Raw genomic sequence first — 22473 nt, forward strand, 5'->3', positions numbered from 1 at the left:
TCACCTCAGGAGACACAGCAGCGGGTGGGGAAGCCGACATGGACGTTGTGCCATCCTGAGAACGTGCGCAGAGAGGAGCCACCCCGAGAGGGAGAGAGCGAAGGAAGAAATTTCCAGAACCAGAAGAGGAAGCTGGAGAAGTGGAGAAAACAGAAGGGAAGTCTTTGGTGGAAGGCGCCCCAGCCTGGAGCCCAGAGGAGGCCCAGATGGAAACGGGAAGGTGAAGCCATGGTGGCGGTCAGCACGCACCTCACCCCGGCGATGGTTCCGTGGGGTCCACGCTGGTCACTCATGGCACGAGGCAGCTCAGAACCCTCCTAGCCGAGGTCAGAGATCAAGGTCGGAGATCAAGGTCGGCTGATGCCATTTTTTTAGGCGACAGCTACTATAATAGGAATGTTCTAGTAACTCTCCATCACGCAGAAAGGAGGTAAATACTGACAGGTGCGGCTACAGGTGGAACGTGTGAGACAAAATGGACTCACACACCGGAGCATCGCTCATCACGAGAAAACCAGTACTGGCTGTTGTTGTAAATGTCTAATAAGCGTTTGAAGAGAATTCCAAGTTTAAAACAAACAGGCAGGCGAAGGCTTGCAGAGCCTCGTCCCCTTGGGATGGAGCTGGACGCCTGAGTCAGCCCAGGGCAGGCGGGTGGGCGGGGAGGTGGACGCTGGCGCGCGAGGTGAGGGGGGGCCTCAGGCACCCGTTTGGCTTCCTCAGACGTTGAGTGTGTTTGTGCTGATGGGAAGGATGCTGCAGGGGGGCTGGGGCCAGGCGAGGCATCCTTGCCCGTGGCCTGCAGTCAGCGGCTCCCGGTGGACAGGGCGGGGCCAGTGAGGGGACAGACGGAGAGATGGAAGGACAGTAAGGGGCAGTGGGGCTGAGGCCGCATCCGAGTCCTGGTTTCAGGAAGGACTCTGCGCCCAGGGTAGTGGACGGCAGGAATTGGTTGGATAAAGTTGGGGTGAGGGGTAATGAGGATCATCGCGGGGAGGATTGAGGGGACAGCTGGGATGTGTGGGTGGCCTTGGCGAGAAGGAGTGCACAGAGCTGAGGACCGCAGGGGCCTGTGCCCCCTGGCAGGGCCTGGACGCTGGACTCTGGCAGGGCCGGGGTGAGTGGGCCCCAGAGGCTAAGCCAGGAGCTTAGGCTGGGCAGGCAGTACCCAGCGTGCTGGGGGTCCAGCAGGCGCCGCAGCATTAGGTCCATGAGGAGACTGGGCAGTGTCCGTGCCCTGGGGGAATGACAGCATTGGGGGAGGGGCCACCTGGGCCAACAGACTGGGGAAGAGGAGGGTCCTCCGTGGGGCTGGGAGGGCCCGAGCAGTCGGCAGGTCCGGTGGCCTCAGAGGTGCTCCGTGACAGAGCAGTCAGTGCTCTGTCCACCTCCTTTCACCTGTCAGTCAGTCCTCTTCTGTGCTGCGTACTTCACTCCTTCCTCTCCGTTCCCCCTCCCCTGCAGTGCGGTTCTGACCCCTCGAGCCCTTGCCTCCTCGTGTGGGGCCCCACGCTCATCACCACCTGTGAGACACGCGCCAGAGCTTCCTGACCCCCAGGGAACCCCCCGTAACCTCCTCAGCAAGCCCAAGCCCCCTCCTCCAACGCATCCTCGCCACCCGCTTCCCTCATCCGGGACCCTGTGTTGGGTCCACCCTCCAGGTCCAGCCCCTTCTCACCGTCCTGGTCCAGGTCCCCCTGGACCACCTTCCTCCGACCGTGGCACTCACGGGTCCCAGGGCCTCTCACACCAGGACCTGGCGGCCTGCACTTCCCACCTGTCCTTCCAAGGACTCAGGTTCCCTCTTGCACTGTTCCGTTTCCTCCTTTTCCTCCTGTTCCGTGGCACCCCCTCCTGCTGACCCTGCAGTGGTCACCATTGGCCTCCTTCTAGAATGTTCTGCTCTTACCTACCTTGTGCCTGGGAGGTGCCTCTCTCAGTGTATGTTTGTTGAATGACGTGTATGGTATGGTCTCTTGGAGCAGGGAGACTGGGTTATAAACAGACCTATCACTCCCGCTCCCACCCCCACCCCAGCAGCCCATTGCCTCCCTGAGTTATATACTGTGTATTGTCTCTAGCCCCCGTCGGGTGACCTTGAAGTCCTTGGCGTGCAGGACAGAGGGGAGGGAGCCCTCCACTGAGGGCGGGGTGGCAGGGGTGTGGGCTGCGCCCTGTGGGCACAGCGATTGCAGGGGTGAATTGCAGAGGTGAGCAGAGCCCTCATGGGACTTGCTGGCCTGCACCAGCCTGAGGGCTAGGACTTCCAGAGCCCAGTGCAAGGGCGCCTGGTGCAGCCGCCTCCGGGCCCAGGAAACACTGCCCAGTTGCCCTCCACATCCCTTTTTATTTTTATTTTTTATTTTTTTTCACAATTTTTTTGTGTGTGTGTGTGTGAGGAAGATCAGCCGTGAGCTAACATTCATGCTAATCCTCCTCTTTTTGCTGAGGAAGACTGGCTCTACGCTAACATCTATTGCCAATCCTCCTCCTTTTTTTCCCCCAAAGCCCCAGTAGGTAGTTGTATATCACAGTTGCACATCCTTCTAGTTGCTGTATGTGGGACGCGGCCTCAGCATGGCCGGAGAAGTGGTGGGTCAGTGCGCGCCTGGGATCCGAACCGGGCCACCAGTAGCGGAGCGCACGCACTTAACCACTAAGCCACGGGGCCGGCCCTCCACATCCCTTTTTAAATAATCGGGTATAACATAAGATTTACCGCTGTAACCATTCTAAAATGTGCGACTGTGCAGCAGTAATGTCATTCACATCGCCGTGCAGTCATCGCCTCCTGTGTGGTTCTAGAACTTTTTATCACCCCACACAGAAACTCCGTCCCCATCAGCAGTCACTCCCCATCTCCCTCCCCAGAGTCCCTTGAAACCACTATCCTACTTTCTGTCTCTCTGGATTTACCTCTTATAGGTATTTCATATAAATGGAATCATAAAATATGAGGCTTTGTGTCTGGCTTCTTTCACGCATGTTTGCAAGGTTCATCCACACTGTAGTGTGTCTCAATGCTTCGTTCCCCTGCGTTACCCAATAATGCTCCCCGTGTGGATGGACCTTGTGTTGATGGACAGTTGGGTTGCTTCCACATTTTAGCAGTTGTGAACATGGGTGTGAAAATGTCTCTTTGAGATCCTGTTTTCAACTCTTTTGGGAATATGCCCAGAACTAGGATTGCTGGATCATATCAATTGTTTGAGGAACGTCCATACTGTTTTCCACGGCGGCTGCACCATTTTACACTCCCACCAACGGTGCCCAGGGTTCCAGTTTCCACACCCTCGCCAGGACTTTTTTCTGCTTTGGGGTAGTGGGCGTCCTCCTGGGAGGGAGGTGGTGTCTCGTGGTGGAGTGGACTTGCGTTTCCCTGATGGTAGTGATGCTGAGCATCTTCATGTGCTTGTTGGCTGCCTGTGAGTGAGAAACGTATCCTCAGACCTGTGCCAGTTTTTGAACCAGGCTGTCTCTTGTGGGGTCTCTCCATATTCTGGATCCTAGACCCTTATCAGGGAGATGGCTTGCAGACATTTTCTCTGTCCTGTGAGTTGTCTATTCACGCTCCTGATAATGTTCTGTGATGCAGAGTTCTTCGTCCTGATGACGTATAATTCACCTGTTTTTTCTTCTGTTGCTCACGCTGCCCTCCCTTTGGAGCCCATCGCTGCAGGGTGGGATTCCAGCCCCCCTCGGAGGCACCACACCCCCGACTGTCCCCTGGGTGGAGGTGCCACACCCCCTGACCTGTCATGTGTCTCCTGCAGTCGTACCTGCTGATGGCGACGGTCGTCTTCCTCCCCTACCTCAGCAAGGCCACCAGCTGGTGCAAAAGCAGGCTTGTGGGTAGGTGCCGGGCGGGCTGGCGTTGGGGCCTCGGCACAGCTTCCAGGGCCTACAGAGCACCTGTGACGGCCAGGCGTCCCTGCGGGGTCCCGGCCCCCAAGGGCTTGGCCAGCTCCTCCTTCCTGGCCCGTCCACAGGCCCCCGGGAGCCCCCACCTCACAGCATGGAGTTCTTCACCTTCGATCTGCACGAGCCTCTCAGCAAGGAGCGAGTGGAGGCCTTCAGTGACGGGGTCTACGCCATCGTGGCCACGCTCCTCATCCTGGACATCTGGTGAGGACCCACACTTGGGCTGCCCCAGACATGACGGAGGGGGGTCCACGGCCCACCTCTCTGCGAAGTGTCCCTCATCCTCCAACCCCACAAAGGCGCTGTGGTCTCCCAGCGCCACCCTCCCCTGGAAGAGGAATCCCACCCTGGGCAGAGCTCCCAGAGCGGGGGGTCTCCCTGCCAGCAGTCCCCACCTGAGAGCACGGGCCAGGGCAGGGGACGCCAGGGAGGTCCCTCTCCCCATCTGGTCTCCCCATCCGTCTCTGCGACCTGCCCGCACCTCCGTTCCGCCTTGGGGTCTTGTTTCTTCCCTTCACTGTTGGCTCCCCTGCTGTGCCTCTTCAGCATTCTGATCTTAGGTATCGTGTTTTATTTGCTTCTTTTCCAAACACTCCATCCTTTTTTATAGTCGTACTTCAGTACGTTCCTATCGCGTTAACACGTCAGAGCCCTCTGGTTGACATCCTGCATCTGATAATCTGAAGTCTCGATTCTCTTAATTTTCTCTTGGTAGCTTTTTCCTACTGTGACTTGAGAATTCTTGAAAATGGGGAGCAAACAGTCATTGGTACTGATCTCTGAGCCTGGACCTAGGGTCCAGAATGCTGTGGCTTTGCTCCTGCCCTGCAGCCAGGGCCACGCTGTCTCGGGCCCCTCGCCAAGCAGCTGCGTGGGACAGCTGGGGGGCCTCCTTCCCCCACCCAGAGCCACAGTCACCCTCCCTGCAAGCCCTGAGGACCCGGGTGGGGGTCCCCAGGCAACCCCCCAGGCTCCGCCTCCTGTCCCCACCTTCAAACCTTCGAAGTTCCAGCTCCCCCCCAACACATGTGCAGCTGCCACTGTGAGCACAGAGGCGTCCAGGCTGCTTCACTCCCCTCAGTGATAAAAGATGATGCCACCACTGTGCGCTCTGGGCTATGCAGTTGGGGGGCAGCAGCCCCCACGACCCCCATGAAGGGGAAGAGCCAGGGGGCCAGACGTGCCTCAGAATTGTTCTTTACAATAAAGTTTGTCCCAGGAATCTGAGAACTGTGGAGGCAAGCCCCCCTCAGATCTGCAGAACTGCTCCTCAGGATGGGCAGCTGCAGGAGGGTGGACAGACCACACGAGTACCCACCCAGGGAGGCCAAAGGGGCTGCAAGCTGGGGGCCAGCCCTGGGGTCTGGCGGGCAGGGCTGCCAGTTAGTGAAGAAGAGACAGGATACAGTTAAATTTGAGCTTCAGGTGATTGACACGTAATTGTTTAAAATACTAAGTGTGTATATAGACATAGTAAAATGAAAACTTGGTGTGCTCAAGTCCTCGTCATTCATCTGAAATTCAAGTGTGCCGGGGGGGGGAGGCAGCCCTCACTGGCTCAGGCAGGGCGGGGCTGCAGCCCCGACCAGACACCCGTGGTAAGTCTGCTACAAATGCCATCTGTTCACCATCCTCAGCGAGGACAACGTGCCGGACGCCAAGGACGTGAAGGAAAAGTTCCACGGCAGCCTGGTGGCAGCACTGAGCGTGTACGGGCCGCATTTCCTGGCGTACTTCGGCTCCTTTGCCACGGTGGGCCTGCTCTGGTTCGCCCACCACTCGCTCTTCCTGCACATCCGCAAGGCCACGCAGTCCATGGGTCTGCTCAACACACTCTCGCTGGCCTTCGTGGGCGGCCTCCCGCTGGCCTACCAGCAGACCTCGGCCTTCGCTCGGCAGCCCCGCGATGAGCTCGAGAGCGTGCGTATCAGCTGTGCCATCATCTTCTTCGCCAGCATCTTCCAGTTTGCCATCTGGACCACAGCTCTGCTGCACGAGAGGGAGACGCTGCAGCCCTCGGCGCGATTCGGGGGCCAGGAGCACGCGTTCATGTTCGCCAAGCTCGCGCTGTACCCCTGCGCCAGCCTGCTGGCCTTCACCTGTACCTGCTTCCTGAGCAGGTTCAGCACCGCCATCTTCCACCTCATGCAGATCGCCGTGCCCTTCGCCTTCCTGCTGCTGCGCCTCCTCGTGCGCCTGGCCCTGGCTGTCCTGTGGGCCCTGCGTGGCCTCCCCGTGCCAGAGCTTGGGGCTGAGGATGACTCTCGGTCCCTGCTCCTCCCTGCTCCCTGCTAGCGTGAGGTCCTTGCCCACCCCAGCCGGAGGTCACAGTGTCAGCCCGGTGGCCCGAGCTTGGGTTTTCCTTTCCTTGTGAGATTTCATGTTCTACTCAGTGTCCTCAGGTGGTTTTCCACTCTCAGAGGAGAGCGTCACAGGACCTCGACTTTGTGTCGCTGCACGTGCCCATCTCTGCCCCCTGGGCCTGCATTCTCTGTCTCCATCAAGCTAACACAAGCCGTGTGGGGACTGACATTTCGGTGGTTCCAGGGGCAGCTGGGGCCCGGCCGGGAGCCCACAGCCTCAGCCTCGTGGGGGCATGGGTGTGCATGTGGCCCTGGGTCCTCAACAGGCAGTGCAGCCCCCCAGACCTGGCTTAGCCCACCCCGGCCCACCCTCCCAGCACGCAGAGCTCCCTGGCGGCTGCTGGGCTGCCAAACCGTCCCTCCCCACGCTGGTCATGAGGCACAGTGGGGGTGAGAGCAGCAGGACAGCAGTGCTGACTGTATTGTCCCGGATATAAGTTATGGTCACATTCAGGTATAAATTACACACGAGGGATTGGTGCAGAGCCTGCAGCCCCACCTGGCACACAGACTCACTTAAATACAAACAGTCACCCTAATCACAATTTACAGACAATTCCTACAGACTGAAACCAACACTGGGGCCTGCGAAGTAAAAACTACACCACTGGGGACTTGGGGACGTGACCACAAGGAACGTGCATCTGTGCACTGGAGGCATGTGACAAGAACATCCACCACAAATGGCTGTTACAGTGCATTGGTCTATGCGATTTTGGCAGAAGCTTGTGGGGCACAGGGCTGGGTGGGGCCCTGTCTGAGGTTGAGGCCAAAACTCAGGGCAAAGCCATGGCCAAGGGGTATGAGGGCCCAGCCTGGCCAGACAGTGCCAAGCGCAGAAGGGACGACTGGGAAAGGTGTGGACTTGTGAATCCCTTCTTTGGGGGCCTCAGGAGAATTCCCAAGCAGACAGTTCATGCTGGGTCAGGGTCCTCCCAGAGTCAGATGTGACTCTGTGGGCCGTCTGACTCGGGAGCTCAGTGGAAGACGCAGCTGCGAGCAGCCCGCCTGGCAGCCCTGTCCCATGTCCCACAGAGCCGGGTCTCCACATGGAGAAGCACTGAGCCCGCAGAAGTCCCATCTGCTGAGCAGACGCTAGAAACTGGCATGCTGAGTGCTGGCAAACAGAACATAAAGTGCCAAGTCGGTCCTGGGGTCACACTTCACTTCCATAACCTTCCTCTGGACCTCCAGGGCCCAGGCCTGCATGCGTTTACTTCTGGTCCCTTCCAGGTGCACTCTGCCTGCCCTCGTGAGGGCCCGGCCCTCCTCCTCCCGCTGCCTCCTGGGCACCACACTCCACCTTGAGGACGGTGGCTGAGCCCACTTGGCCTCCTTAGGGCCCTGCTCTCCCCAGGTGCAGCCCTGCCACTCTGGGGCCACCAGCCAGGCTCAGGACCACGCCCAGCCAGACACTGCCTGGGCCCTGTGGCCCAAGCAGCTCGGCCGCAGTGACAAGGCCGGGAGAGAAGGCACCTTCCCCCAAAACACACAGCAGGTGCCTCCGCCCAGCCCTCGTTGGTGAGGTGAGGCCAGAGGAGCTGGTGGCTGGGGGTCCCATGTCTCTAGGCACACCCAGGGCCCACGGAGTCAGCTGCTGTGTCAGAGCATCCAGGGGGCGGCCCAGGAGCACAAGATGAAGTCCAGCGCCGCCCAGCTCAAGGGGCTCAGGGAGGTGAGGGACACAAAGGGAGGAGTGCCCCCCTTCCAGGGGACGAGAGGCCTGGCCAGGTAGAGACCTGTGCCCACCCCAGTCACTGGTGTGGAAGCCCAGAGGGAATGCCCACTACCCACCCAAGAATTCCCATGTGGCTTGGGGACAAGGGGGAAACGCCCCGAGGTCAGGGCTGCGGGCAAGTCCATCCACCGGCCGGTGCTGCTGTAGTACGGGCGCAGACTGCTCTAGGGCCTGCCTCCTCTACCTGGGGTCACCCCCAGGGGTAGGCACTCCATCTGCTCGGGCATCCTTGGGGGTCCCGGCCTTCCTGGGCTTCTGCTTGGCCTTCCTGAGCATGTGGACCTGTTCCAGGGCAGGTGAGGTCAGAGGGCTGGGCGACGCCACAGGCCACCTGGCCCTGGGACCCCAGGACGCCCAACGCCAGCTCAGCCCATTTACAGAAGGGGAGGAGCAGGGGGCTGCCATGACTGTGGCTTGTGGGGAGGGAGCTCAAGCCTGGCCACTGCCCAGCAGACACCCCTCCCCTCTGAGGCCCCAGGGGGGCCTTGTGACCAGGAGTCAGTGAAGAACCAGCCGCAGCAGGGCTACCAGGGCAGTGCTGACCACTCTGTACAGCTGAGGCTGGCCAGCACTGAGCCCACCTCACCTCTCTGGCCCCACCTGGCTCACCCCACACCTGACATACCTTCAGGCCGGTGGCTGAGATGATCATGTGCCCGGGACCCTGGACCCATGGCTCGCCGTCCACCTGCACAGGTGTGGCTTTGAGGAGGGTGACGCGGAAGTAGGAGCCCTGGGCGATGCGGATGCCGGAGCGCAGCCCACCCTGGACCTGGCCCTGGCCGGGAGAGCACACACCAGGCTCAGCGGGTCGCAGCACCACACCAGGCCCAGCCCACCTGGCCTGGCCACTCACCATGTGCATGACGCCCGTCACCCCTACCACCTCCAGCAACCCATCGTCCATGCGCGGCTTCTCAAACCTCGAGTCGCTCTCAGAGCCCCAGAGATCAGCCCCTGAGCCCCAGCTGTACAGAGAGGGAGCAGTAGGAAGATAAGTGCAGGCTGGATGAGGGCCAGAGCCCTCGGGGAGCCCCACCCGCTGGCACCTGGGGATGTTGATGAAGATGAGACCCTCGATGCTGGGCAGCTCCACCTCCTGCTGCTCTACCTGCAGCCGGATCTCCTTGTGCAGGCTGCGCGAGTGGCTGATCTTCTGCAGCCCAACTCGCACATACACGCCCTTGTTGTGGAACCTGCAGAAGAGGGACACCTACTATCACAAGGGGGGCCCTTTCCCACCTAAAGCAGCCCTGGGGTTGCAGCCCCCTCCACCAGTTCCCGCTCGTAAGTCCCCAGGAAGTGGAAGCACGCCATCACCAGGGGCGGCCCCAAGCTCCCATCCTTGCTCAGCTCACACCTGCTTGTGAACCTGCCGGGCTCCTCCTCCCGTGCCTGGTGGAAGTCAAGGCTTAGCTCCGCATCAATGCCAATCCCACAGTAGTTACTCATCTGCACGATCTGGGGAAAGGCGTGTTCTCCTGTGGCCCCATCAGCCCCCACCAGGTACCCCCCACATCCCCCAAGCTGAGTCCAGCCTCCTTGTCTCCAACCCAACTCTGCTGCCGTGGTCAGAGTTGCTTCCATCCGGTGACCGCCCTGCTTAGTAACTGCCAGCACCCAGAGAAGCAGCATGGCACTCGGAGCAGGCAAAGGTCTGAGCCAGCCAGCATGAGGCACGCCACTCGGCAAGGCACTGCTCTGTGCCTCGGCTTCCCCATCCGTAAAGGGGATGGTGCTGGAGCCTACACCAGAGTGTGGCTGGACAAGGATGAGTCGCCTGCAGGGGCCCAACAGTGCCATACCCTCACCCGGCACACGGGTACCTTGGGGGGCTCAACATCTACCACGCTGTTCTCTGCACCGCTGGCCTCATGAGCGTCTAGCAGGATGGTCCAGCGGTCCATGAGCACAGCATCAGCCTCATCCACAGACACCAGCACAGAGAATGGGTCCTCTCCACTGTAGCCCGCCCCCCAGCGGAGGACCCGGCCAAGGTCGTTCCCTGGGACACGGGTGAGATGCACACTGACTTTCCACACCCCCACCCCCACCCCAGACCTCAACTGAAACTCGGGGCAGGAACGGATAAACCCCACCTGTGCCCAGAGGCAGGATGGCCACAGAAGGATCCGGGCAAGCCAGACGGTGTCGCATCTCCTCCAGGGCAGCAAGCACCCAGCCCACAGTGCCGTCCCCTCCGCACACCAGCACCCGGAAGCAGGGTACCTGGGAGAACATGTGGAACCTGGCGATAGGGAGACAGGCATTCTGCCACAGTCACAGCCACACAGGTGTGCAGCGAGAGGGGGCAGAAGTCACGACCCCAGGGCAGAGCAAGCCGCAACTCATCCCATGCCCAAGGCAGCCCGTGAGGGTTCCACACTGAACCCCAACCTGTTCCCACTGCCCATCAGTGAGTGTGTGCTGCCCCCCTTCTGGGGCCTGCCAGGCTATATGTGGTGCGGCGGACTCACCCGGGCAGAGGCCCCCCGTTGGTCAGCTCAAAGACCTGGTGAGGGTTCAGCAGCTTCCGGAAACTGCAAAGCAGGTCACGGCCCTTGAGGCCTCCACTTTTGGGGTTCACAAACACGAGGAGGGGGCGGCAGTCTGGGGGCAGCTTCGTGTGCTGACAGACAAGGCTGGATCAGAGCAGGCTCCCAAGGCCGCCCCTCAAGACACAACCAGTGTCTCCCCGACCCTACTCCCTGGGCAGGGAGCACCCCCACCCTGAGCCCACCTGGCCTGAGCCAGCTTGGGGCCAGCCCCTCCCGAAGAAGGCACACACAAGGCCCACGGTCTGCACAGCCATCCCTACCTCACCACTGACTGCTCGGGGCACCCTCCATGGCAGAGGGACACCCCCAGGCCACTGGCCAATGGGGCAGAGATGAGGCTGGCCAGCCTGGAGCTCCAAGCACACACACCACACCACACCCACCACCTGATCCACACAGCTAATGGGCCAGGCTGGAAGCCCATGCGGGACCCCACCTGCCCCTCCAAGTCACCCAGTGCACACCCAGGGGGGACCACACACCTTGGGGGGACCACACGCCCTGGGGCCCCCAACCACCCCCACAGCTGCCAGGAGAACAGCCCAGTTCACAGGGCAGCCCCATGCCTCCCCTCACCTCTGGACGAAGCCCAGCTCCCCCACACATAACCCCTGAAACACAGTGCCCAGGAGATAGTGGGCAGGGGTCCCCACAATGGTGAGGGTGGCAGTCTGGGGCCCCCACAATGGTGAGGACGGGGGGCTGGGGTTCCCACAATGACAAGGATAGGGACTGGTGTCCCTACCATGGTGAAGACAGGAAAAGCTAGGAACTCCATAATAGCACAGAAAGGGTCCTAGGGTCCCCACAATGGCAAGGACAGGGAATTGGGGTCCCCACAATGACAAGCATGGAAGGCTGGCATCCCCATGATGGGGGTCGCTGAGCAACAGGAAACAGACAGGCCGGGCGCAGACACAGTGGGAAGCGGCCGTGGCTCAAGGCCGACGACACACGTGTGACCCAGTGGGCAGAGCTGCCTGCGGTCACCACTTACCTGCTCACCCCGGGGGCAGGCAGCTGACAGGAGAGAGAAAGCGCGTGTCGGCATCGCCCGCCCAGCTCTGCCCACGGAGCCGGCTGACCAGGGCCCTGACCTGCAGGTGCTGTGTCCTCATCAGGACAGTGGGACAGCCACCCTGTCCTGACCAGGGCAGGACCCACCTTCTTCATCTCGCCTCAGGGTGGGGACAGCGCACCCAGAACCTGGAGGTGTCGCCAACCCAGCCATAGACCCTAAACTCATTCTGCTCTTTTCTGCTCCGCCTGGACGGGAGTCAGTGGTCAGGGTCAGAGATCAGGAGCAGAGCAGCCATAGACACCTCAAGGGGCCCTTGGGGCCAGCAGGGCCGAGGACCAGAGGCTGCTGCAAAGGCACAAGGCGTGGGACGGGCATAGGACTCTGGCCCCTCACCTCACCCTGACTGTGCGGTGCCCATAGCAGAGCACACCTTCGCCCTGTGCCGGCCGCTGGGCACCCAACATCCAAGTCAGACAGCATCACCTACTGGCCAGAAGGGGTCTGGGCACAAGCAAGCGTCCTGAGGCCTACCGCACAGGGGCAGTGGGGCCAGGGCCTGGCCAGATGCCCGCACGGTCACAAATACACGCCGGCCCTTAGGAGATGGCCTCCGCAGAATGGGAGCTGCGTGCTGCGGTCCTTGGCCCGTCAGCCGCCATCACAGGCCTCCACCTGGGACCTCGGGCCCCTCCCTCGGTGTCAATCGGACCGTGCATGGCAGATGGACTTCGCTCCAACCCTCGAGCATTAGACAAACCAGTGATGGAGGCCACGTCCCCCTAGTGCTTGCCCCAGGCCCACTCACCAGGACATCCGGGAGCACCAGAGCAGTCAGCAGCCGGCCGTGCACAACCGTGTCCTTGACCAGCATGTACAGCCGCTCGGCCTCTGCGAAGCAGGCCACGTCCAGCACCACAGCACCTGCAGCAGGTGGGCCGTGAGCTGAGGCTAGGGCCTTGCCTCTCCCTGCAGCCAGAAGGGGACCCGGCTCTCGCTGCAGCCGGCCTCAGATCAGCCCGTCCAAGCTCACATGGTGTGATCCCTCTCCCCGGGGAGCCTTCAAGGACAGCTGGACTTGAGAAACAGGACATGGTGGGTGCACGCGAGCGAGGCCACCAGGAGGTGGGGAGGAACAGCCAGGCCCACTCTTGTCCCCTGGCCCATGGAGCCCCTGGGACCCATGACGGGGGGGATGCACCCACAAGAACGGAGAATGCTGCTAACTGCTGAGGACCCACAGAAGGGACGTGGGCTCACAGTCTGTACTCCTGCTCATGGGCAGACATGAAGCTTTCTATGATAGAAGACGTGAACCCACGGGCAGAACAAGTATGGAGGACGCCTTCTCTGCACCTCAGTCACGTTTTAGCAAAAGCGTCGCAGCTGCGAGCCAGGAAATGCACACAAATGGCTCACTGGCACAGCCACAGCCATGGAGAAAGGTTGGTCCGGACGAGAAAACGTTTCACACGGAACCAAGGAAGTCAAGGCTCTTTCCTCTAACTCCAGGAACGACCTCTAACCAGCCCAACCTCGCCCCTCAGGGCTCACCTTGCCAGGAGTAGACGTGGCTCACAGACACCAGGCCCACTGCAAAGACAGGCTGACTCAGCGGTCGCAGGACATGCACCACGGAGGCCCAGGGCCCGACCTCCCCAAGACCCCCAACTCCCCCCCAGGGCACGACCTCCCCCAGACCCGACTCAACCAAGCCCCCGACTCCCCCACCAAGGCCCAGACTCACCCCATCAGGCCCCCCACTCACCCCCCAGATGCCCGACTCCCTCACCAGCCCCCCAACTCACCCCCCCGGGGCCCGACCTCCCCCCCCAGACCCACGACCCATCCCCCAGGGCCCTGCCCTCAGGGCTGTCCACACTCATGCGGCCCACAGCCTCCTGCCCAGCCCCTGCCTCCTGCTCAGGGTAATTTCACACCACCCAGCCGGGAAGTCCCTGCTCCCCACCAGGGCCGGGGCAGAGAAAGCAGAGGCTGGACCTCAGGAGGCTCAGAAACCCCTCCTCCGAGGAGGCGATGCAGTCGGAGCCCTGGAGGTGAGCACAGAGACCCACCGGACAGGAAGCCCTCCGGGCGAAGGCTTAGGCAGCGTGCGGGGACAGGAGAACCTGGCCTTGACACAGTAGCCCCATGGCCTGCTCTCAGGCCCCCATCCTGTTCCTGGTGGCCAGTAGCCCCACGCCAGCCCACGCAGTCACACCTTTGGTGGCCACAGCCTCATCCAGCAGGCTGCTGTACTCCTGGGGGGACAGGCCCGGCGGCAGGCCACCAACAAACAGGGAGACACGCGGCACCACAACCCTGCTCTCGGCCACGTAGAACCGCGTCTGGCTCATCTGCCACAGGGATGTCTGTGGGAGGGGGAGGGGAGGAGGGCGCTGGGCAGAGCCCCAGGGCCTGGCCCTCACCCTCCACATCCAGAGATGGGCTGCTGGAAGATTCCCCAAGAGGAAGAAACCGAGACAAGGAGAGAAGAGGGAGAACTCACAGGCGGCCTCCCTCGGGACAAGCCCCTCCACTGCCCTGGGGGACCCCACCTTCCAGGAACGGGTGACTTGTTAGGGAGCAGACAGACCCACCAGGCCCAGGAAGAGAGGCATTGCCAGCCAGGACGGTCAGCTGCCTGCCAGGGTGGACAAGGTATCCCGGGGCAGCTCCCTCTCCATGAGGTGGAGGCTGTGGCCGAAGGCCAGCAGCTCCCCAGGGACCAGCGTCCACACCCGCTGACCTGCCGGATGTCTCGAAGCCGGCCAAGCAAGGGCTCCTCATCCACCAGCACCGTCCGCTGGACTGCAAGGGCGAGAGGCATGGCCCATCAGCCCCGGGCGCCTTGCTCACCTCTGCACACAGCTGCCCTGAGACCCAGGGCACTGAGGCACGCTCGTCAGGACGCTGGCGGCAGATGCCCACTCACCTTGCCTGCTGCCCATGAGCACCTCTACCAGCTGGAAGCTCTCAGGACCCTCAGCCTGTGGGGTCAGGGTTTGGGGCATCAGGCCCGGACCAGCTCCCTCACCCTCCTCGGGACACCCACACAGGGCAGCCACACCAGGGCTGGGACAGTGGCCTGGCCCACCGGGCTGGCCAGGACCAAGGTGGGCCCAGCGTACACACCTCGCGTCCAAGCAGCGGGAGGACCTCCAGCACCACAGTCCGGGCAGTGCTCTGCGGGGTCACACGGATGGACACGTAGGCCACACCCACCCTGCAGGAGACAAGCTCAGGAGCTCTAGTCACACGGCCCCGACCCCTCCCAACTCCCGCCAGCAGACCTTGTGCTTCAGGCCTGGGTCTCACTTGAGCCAGGCCGGGTAGATCTTTAGCACTTCCTGGGTGCGGGGCCGAGCTCGGATGATCCAGGCCTCGGGCGCAGCCTCGCGGGACCCAGAGCCTCTGCCGCCCTCCTCCTCCGCAGTTCCACCACTCCGGGCTTTTCCTCGGGCCCCGGGGTTGCCAGCCTGTGCAGGTGGGGGGAACACCTGCAGCTCGAAGTCACGAGGGTCCTCCATGATGTAGTAGGCCCGGAGCGCGGCCTCCTGTGGGGGGGTGGTCAGGTGTGCACGGGAACCGGGGCCAGGCTGGACAACACATGGCCCTCAGGAACAGGCCTGCCACAGCTCCTGTGGGGGCTCCCTCTTACCAGCAGCTCCTCACTCCTGGCCAAGCGGGGGACAGTGATGACACGAAAGTGGTTTCGCTGCACGGCGTCATTGCCATCAAAGACCTTCAGGGTCTGCTTGCCTGGGCCAGAGAGAAGTGAGTGTGAGTCCGTGGAGCTGGGGACCGGGCGCAGAATGCGGGACGGCTGAGGAACGGCATGGGGATGTGGGACGGGTGAGGGACGGGACAGGGATGAGGGACGGGACAGGGACGGGAAGGGGATGAGGCACAGAGTGAGGAACGAGATGGTGATGAAAGATGGAGTGAGGAACGGGATGAGGGACTGGTGAGGAACGGGATGGGGACAAGGGACCGGTGAGGAACAGGACGGGGACGAGGGTTGGGTGAGGAACGGGACAGGTGAGGAACAGGATGGGGATGAGGGTCGGGTGAGGGACGGGACGGGGACGAGGAACGGGGACGAGGGACGGACGGGCGAACAGGGCGGGGATCCCGGCTGGGGACTAGGCGGTAGCTAAGCGGCACTTACCAGACTCCGGCGCCAGCGCCTCTCTGCCCGGGCCGGCCGGGGCGCCCGCGTCCACGCCGTCATCCCCCTCGCCTGCGGGACGGGCACAGCGGCCTCTCACTCAACGCCCGGCCGGCCCACCCCCCCGCTGCCCGCTGCCCGCGCCCGCGCCCGCGCCCGCGCCCGCGCCCGCGCCCGCGCTCACCCGGCTCCGGGGCGGCGCCCTCGGCGATGCGGAAGCAGTGCGTCTTGCCGAAGTTTCGGGAGAGCAGGCGCACGCACGCCGGAGGCAGGACCAGGGTGCGAAGACGCCCGAACGCGCACTCGGGGGCGAGCGCCGCGGAACAGACCGAGTGGGCCTGGGGGGCACGGACTTGAGCTTGGGGCCTCCGGCCGGAGAGGCCCGGTCCAGGCAGCCCTCAGTGACTCCACCCGGGCCCATGCTGAGCGCGAGGCCTCGACTCCCCTCTGTACAACGGGGACCTCCACCCCGAAAGAGCTGGATGCAGACAGCTCAGATAGACGGGAGGCACCCCCACACCCCCCAGGACTCCCACCGTGCTTTCCCACTGGACAATGCACCCCCCCCCCCGGAACCCGGGCACCCAGGACCCCCGCGTGTCCCACCGGCACGCCGCACCACTCCCGCCCCGCCCCTCAACTCCCGGGCCCCTAGGGGCCCCCGCCCAGGCCCCGCCCCACCGGCACGCCGCACCACTCCCGCCCCCCACTCAGCTCCCCGGCCCCCAGGGCCCCCCGCCCAGGCCCCGCCCCACCTGCACGCCGCACCACTCGCAGCGCACGCCGGCCAGCACGTCGGAGGAGCCGCACGTCTTCCTGCAGACCTCGCAGCGCGCGCCGGAGGGTAGGTTCCCCTCTCGCCAGTGGTGGAGGTGCGTGTCCTGGGGAGGGGGCCGTCAGCGGGCTCGCCCAGCTGCCCAGTGCCCGGCCCCCAGCCCCCTGGCCCCCCGCACTCACGTGGTCCCGGTACCCGTCCCGGTGGCACTGGCGGCAGTCGCTGCAGGCGAAGGGCACACAGTCGGGGTGAACGTGCAGCTCACACACTGGGGGGCGGGCAGGGTTAGGGGCCTCTCGCCTCTCCCCACGGACCCGCTCCCTTCTCGCTGGCACCTCTGCTCGGGTCTGGGTCTCGCCCTCACCCTCACCCTGGCCACGCTTCCTTTTTTTTTTTTTTTAATTTTATTTATTCAGTTAGTTTTTCCCCCAAAGCCCCAGTAGATAGTTGTATGTCATAGCTGCACATCCTTCTAGTTGCTGTATGTGGGACGTGGCCTCAGCATGGCCGGGGAAGTGGTGTGTCCGTGCGTGCCTGGGGTCCGAACCCCGGGCCGCCAGCAGCGGAGCACGTGCACTTAACCGCTAAGCCACGGGGCCGGCCCATGGCCACGCTTTCTTTAACCTTTCTGCCCCTGATGTGCGGGGCAGGGACAGCCCCCACCTCTCGGGGAGAGGACCGGCCACCCGCGTCTCTCCCTGCCTGGCCCTTCTCAACGCGCGGCCTGCACCCCTGTGCCCTGGACCTGACTGCCCGGGCAGCTCTGAAACCACAAATGCCCACCCCTAAAGCACCAGCCCGCCTCCCACCCACCACCCCTGACCAGCGCCTGGCCGAGGGCAGTGCTGGGCCACCCTGAGCGGCAGAGACCAGGGCCCGGGAGGTTGGGGAGAGGCTCGGACCCGAAGGGAGCCGGCAGGCCCGGGCAGTACCTTCACAGCGGAGCGCGGGCGCCTCCAGGCCCCTGCGGCACACGGCACAGAACTTGCGCTTGTAGAGCGCCCGGGGGCCGAAGCAGTGGGCCACAGGGACCTGGAGGAAGCAGAGCACCGCCTCAACCTGGGGCATCCCCAGCCTGGGGCATCCCCGCCTGGCGCCTCAACCCCAATCTGCCGCCCATCCAGGTCCTGCAGACCGTCCTCCTCCACGTTCCTGAGAGCTCCCATCACCACCCCATGCCACATGCCTGACCCCTGCAACACCCCCAAATCCTCCCGAACACTATTTACACAGTGCTGTGGGTGCCCCCGAAGGGTCCTGCTGGGGACTACCAAGCACGCCCACCTCCCCACTCTGTGCAGGACCAATGCTGGGCTGCCCGGGCTGTGATCTCAGGCAGCCCCCTCCATGGGGGACACCCCTGCTCCTCTGCAGGTCCCTACTGGTCCTGTCGAGACCTGATCCAGCTGCACTGCCCAGGGATCCCAGGCACTGACCACTTCCCCGGCCTGTTCCTCCCATGATACATTTGGGGCGACCTGGATGAAGCACAGGTGGAGGGAGGCCCACCCCCAGGCAGGAGGGGCAGTGCTGGGTGCCAGGGAGCCCAGAGGAGATGGGGTCAGAACCAGAGGGAAGTGAGGCCCGGCTGCTGCCCTGGGAGGGGCTCACAGGCAGGAATGCAGTCGGCAGCTCGGGAACCCAGACCAGCACATCCCAGCCCCCCAGGCTGGTCCCACCGCCCACCCCATCCAACCCGCCATCCTGACTCCCAGCCCAGGACCTGCCACAAAAGCCGGCCTCCCCAGCCCCTCTGCCCCTGCCGGTAGGTGTGGCAGCCACACTTCTTACGTACGCGGACCAGGCTGGGCGCCAGGCTCGTACAGGGGGTCTTCACATGCTTCAGGCACTTCTCATGGGACATGAAGTTGCAGGCTGTGGGAATGAGAGCTGCATGAGTTGGCCCCTATCCTGCCCAGGAATCAAGAGACCCCAGGGCTTGGCATGCAGAAGGGAGGCTTCGACCAGCAGGACCGCCAGGGGCTGTGGCGGGTCTCCAGCGTTCTGTGACAGGGCAGAGCACCCATCACAGTGGGCCTACTCTGCCACAGCTGATGGGGGGCAGTTCCAGGGGACAGAGGAAGGGCACAGCAAAGCCTCCCCCTAGAGCGCCATGGATGCCCTGATCCTCTGCCCTGCCCCTCATCCCAAGAGAGCCCAGAGCAGGGAACAGGGGCCTAGGTGGCTCTGACCATCCTGGATGACGGTGTGTCCTGGTGTCCTGAACGTGGCTCCTGCCCCCCACATGCAGGTCCAGCTCTCCTTCCCATCTCTGCAGTTGGTCACCCACGAGGGGCAGGCAGGCGGGCAGGTGGGCAATTGGCCAGCTCCTGCATCTCTGCACATCCCCCAGACCAGCTTCACCAAGTACACCCTTCCCTCACTGCCCACAACTGCACACACACACTGTATGCCTGCCGAGACCCAGAGCCATCCTGTGATGGACCGGGACCCCCAAGGCAGGCGGGATGGCTGGCCTAGTGAGGGCTGCACCTGTCCTGCCCCCGGCCAGAGGGGCAGACAGCCCAGAGGCTCCAAAGGCAGTGAGCATTCAGACGTGCACTGTGCTCGTGAGGCCCAAGGGAGCAGCAGGGGGGCACCCCCACCTGTCCTGGGGAGGCCCAGTGAGACTAAGGCTCAGCCAGAAGACGGACCCGAAGGTGGACAGGAGTGGGTGGAGGATGCGAGGAGTGGCCGGAATGGTCTCTGGGGGCACATACAGCACTGGGGTGGGACGGGATGGACAAGGCCCCAGGGGGCTGGGAAGTGGGCAGGCAGCAGTGGGGCCCACTCCCCAACACAGCCTTGGGTGAAAACTACATTTCACGGAGACCTTGAGGCAGCCCTGTCCCACTGGCTGCAGCCCACCCACCCAGTCCCCAGGCGGAGGCAGACGAGCTCCTCCAGGCTGGCAAGAGCAGCCCTGAGGCCTTGCTTCAGAGAAAACTCCAGAAGTGGGCTGTGGTCGGATGAAGTGGGGAGAAGTGGGGAGGCCCGGAGAAGGGCTCCCCCCACCCCCAGGGGACCCAGACTCGCTCTGCCGCGGAAGGCAGCAGCTTTGGGCAGGCAGTGCCCAGCTTCCTCCTCTGGCCCAGAGAGATAGCGCCCGATCACCCCACGCCCCACATCCTGGGTGCTCCCTGGCGGAGTAGGGGGCTCTTCCTCTACATCCTGGTCAGGTCCCTCTGTTGGCGGAGATCACCAGCCTGTTCTCCACCGAGGTGGGGAGAACGTTCACACAGTTGCCTGGCGAAGCCTCCACGTCATGCCCCAGGCAGAGCCTCTTTCCATGAGCTGCTTCACACCAGGACCAGGCCGAAGGTTCTTGAGCCCCTGAGACCTGGAGCCTGGCCTTCACTCCCCCTCACCTGTGGGGGCCCTGGGTCTAGCCTCAGACCTGGAGCTTGGCCTTCACCCCCTTCACCTTTGTGGGGGCCCTGGGTCTAGCCTCAGACTTGGAGCTGACTCAGCCTGCACAAGGCTGTCTCCCACCTCAAGTCAGCCTCCTGGCATCCCCAGGAGCCAGGCAGGGCAGTGTAATTTTCTGATCTGACTGAGAAACCAGGGGTGACCACACCCCTGCCAGCTTGCCAGGCCACCTGGTACAGCCTTTGGGGGTCAGGACAACCAGGCCATTTCCCCTGGGAGAAGGCATCCTGTGTGAGGAGCCCAGCCTCCTCTGCAGACCGCAGCCTGAGCGGTCTCTTTGTCTCCAGAACTTGTCTCCCTGAGCAGGTCAAAGGCCCTCCACCTACCTGCCCTACAGAAGGGAGCAGGACTAAAAGAGAGCAGACCCTGAAGCAGGCTCACCAGCTGCCCAGCAGCCAGAGGAGGGGGAGCCTCCTCACCCCGTCGGCTGGCTTGGCAGTTGGGTGGGAGCCCTGTTGGGGCACGCCGCACTTCGGGGCAGGCCCCGGCCCGGCTCTCCAGGAGTCTGAGCCAGAGCAGCGCCAGCACTCGCCCCCTGTGGGCAGCAGCGTGCACGCAGGGTGAGAACAGACAGGCACCAGAGCACAGGAGCCAGGGCCCAGGCCAGCCCTGCCTGGCCACACCGCTGCCCCTTGCTGCCCGCCCCCCCCCCCGGGGGGGAGGAGTCCTGCCTGCTCAGGGTGGGCTGGCCTCACCCCAACACTCAGGCACCTGCCCCTTGCTCACCCTGCCCCATTGGACCCCAACCCAGGTGAAAAAGCCCAGGGAGCAGTTCTTTTCTGAGACCCCACAGTGTTGGGGGGAGTGGGGGGGGGCCGCGGCCACCTGACGCCCCCAGGCCCCTGGAGGAGCGATCCTCGTCACCTCCATGGGGAGGGCCTGGGCCGGGCACACTCCTGCCCCGTGGGCCAAGGGCTCTGTCCTGGGGAGGCCACTGCTGGGAGTGCAGAGGTCAGCGGGGAGGTGCCTGCCTGGCCCGGGACCGGGGTCTGCGATGGGGTCACGGGCGCTCACCGTCGCACAGGAAGCCGGCCAGCCCCCAGATGAAGTCGGAGCAGAGGTGGCAGAAGGTGGGCTTGGTGAGCGTCACCTTCCGGAAGCTGTGGCCCGGCGTGGCGGGGCCAGGGGACCTGGCGCCCGCCCGCTCCGGCCCCGGCTCGGACCCCGACCCCGGCCCGGATCCCGGCCCCGGCCGCGTGCGGCCTCTGCCGCCCAGCTCGGGGCTGGAGGCCGGGCTGTCCGGGCGTAGAGAGCCGCCGCCGAGCCAGGCGCGGGCCCCGGGCTCGGCCGTCGCCGCCATCCCCGGCACGAGCGCCCGCGGCGGCCGAAAGCCGGGTCCGCGCTGCAGAAAGAACGGCGGCCGTGCCCGCCGACCCAGCCGTCCGCGCCGGGCTTCCGACTGCGCCCGCAGCCACTGCGCAGGCGCGCGCCCGCGGGGCGGGGCCTGGGGCGGGAGGCGGGGCCCGAGCGGGGGCCGTGTGCCGCGGCCTGGAGGGCGACGGGACCGCCTGGCGGCCTCGGGCCAGTCGCCCGCCTCCGACCCCGCAGGCTCCGAGCCGAGACCGGCCTCCCCGCACGCGGCCTCCAGACACCGCCGTGGGACCTTTGCTCCTGCGGACCCGGCCCGCGCCTGCGCAGACGGCCGCCTCCCACGGGCACCCGGATCCCGCCCGCGGCTCGCGGTTCCGCAGGGCTACCCAGCAGCCAGCAGCCAGAGCGCGCGACACGATCCTTGGCCCCTGGGGGTCGGAGGGGCGGAGAAGGAGCTGGGGGTCCCCATGGCGTTTCGGGTGGTGGGCGCCCCGGTGGGGTCCGGGGAGGGGCCAGGCCCTGCCCTCGGGGCCCAATCTGGCGTCCGAGGTAGAGGAGGGCGACGGAGCCGGCCCGGGCCTGGAGGGCCTGCAACCCGCGTGCCCCACCAGCCGTGAGTGGGCGGCTCGGTCTGCCGGGTCTTCGGACGCGTGGCTTGCTCTGCCCGAGAACCCCAGGTGCCCTGCCCCTGTCCGCACCACAGACGGTGACCGAGGCTTTGACCAGCGATGGCCAGGGCCTGCGGCCCGCTGGCACGTTGCTGTCCAGCCTGTTCGGATGGTTCCCCTCCCATCAGCTCTCCCGTGGGGAGCTCGAGGGGCCGGCATCCCTCCTTCCCCACCCTGGCCTCGGCGGCCGTCCTGTCGTGACCCTCCGCCGGGCCCCGCGGACCCCTCTCCTCTATGAAAGACCCGCCCCACCGCACTCCCAGGGAAGGCAGTGAATGCGTCCTGCCAGGCAGGAGGCACAGCTTTGTCTCGTCCAGGCGGCGCTGAGGACATGTCCACGCTGGTCGCCCTGCCCCCCTCTCCTGCCAGCACTCCGGGTCCCTGCTCTTGCAGGCCTGACCGCGGATTGCGATGCGTGTGGCAGGGCTGGGTGTCGTGGACCAACGGGCTCCTGGGGACTCCCCCAGTCCCTGCCGTGTTTTTCTGGCTGCCCTCGAGCCAGGCCAAGGGTCAGCAGGGCC

At 64.1% G+C, this 22473-nt stretch overlaps 2 protein-coding genes across 10 annotated transcripts in view; one reads left to right on the plus strand and one right to left on the minus strand.

Moving 5' to 3' along the window:
* TMEM175 (transmembrane protein 175) overlaps positions 1–6591 on the plus strand; it is a 29529-nt gene extending 22938 nt beyond the window's left edge. For all 7 annotated transcript variants that reach the window (XM_058546500.1, XM_058546498.1, XM_058546502.1 and 4 more), the window contains 3 exons: positions 3774–3852; positions 3990–4125; positions 5559–6591. In XM_058546500.1, coding sequence (XP_058402483.1) covers positions 3774–3852; positions 3990–4125; positions 5559–6216 — 873 coding nt within the window. In that variant the 3' untranslated portion in view covers positions 6217–6591. The remainder of the gene's footprint in view (positions 1–3773; positions 3853–3989; positions 4126–5558) is intronic.
* Positions 6592–6680: 89 nt separating this feature from the next.
* On the minus strand, positions 6681–21354 carry DGKQ (diacylglycerol kinase theta). 3 transcript variants are annotated; one of them, XM_058546492.1, is made up of 23 exons: positions 20988–21353; positions 18340–18419; positions 17477–17576; positions 16727–16812; positions 16525–16650; positions 15954–16107; positions 15770–15841; positions 15260–15360; positions 14917–15155; positions 14734–14824; positions 14534–14588; positions 14348–14409; positions 13820–13970; positions 13153–13191; positions 12407–12522; positions 10500–10651; positions 10122–10270; positions 9849–10027; positions 9383–9483; positions 9072–9218; positions 8879–8990; positions 8648–8800; positions 6681–8304 (listed from the first exon to the last, which is right to left on the minus strand). In XM_058546492.1, exons 1-23 carry the CDS (start codon positions 21271–21273, stop codon positions 8203–8205), a joined length of 2853 nt encoding a protein of 950 aa, XP_058402475.1. In that variant the 5' UTR covers positions 21274–21353; the 3' UTR covers positions 6681–8202. The 3 variants fall into 3 exon arrangements, with proteins under 3 accessions (XP_058402475.1, XP_058402477.1, XP_058402476.1); XM_058546494.1 differs by lacking the exon at positions 9849–10027 and having other exon boundaries at positions 10122–10251; positions 20988–21354; XM_058546493.1 differs by lacking the exons at positions 18340–18419; positions 20988–21353 and adding an exon at positions 17829–18196.
* Positions 21355–22473: the final 1119 nt, after the last annotated feature.

The sequence above is a fragment of the Diceros bicornis genome, chromosome 8 (assembly GCF_020826845.1).
Source record: "Diceros bicornis minor isolate mBicDic1 chromosome 8, mDicBic1.mat.cur, whole genome shotgun sequence".
Lineage (NCBI taxonomy): Eukaryota > Metazoa > Chordata > Mammalia > Perissodactyla > Rhinocerotidae > Diceros > Diceros bicornis.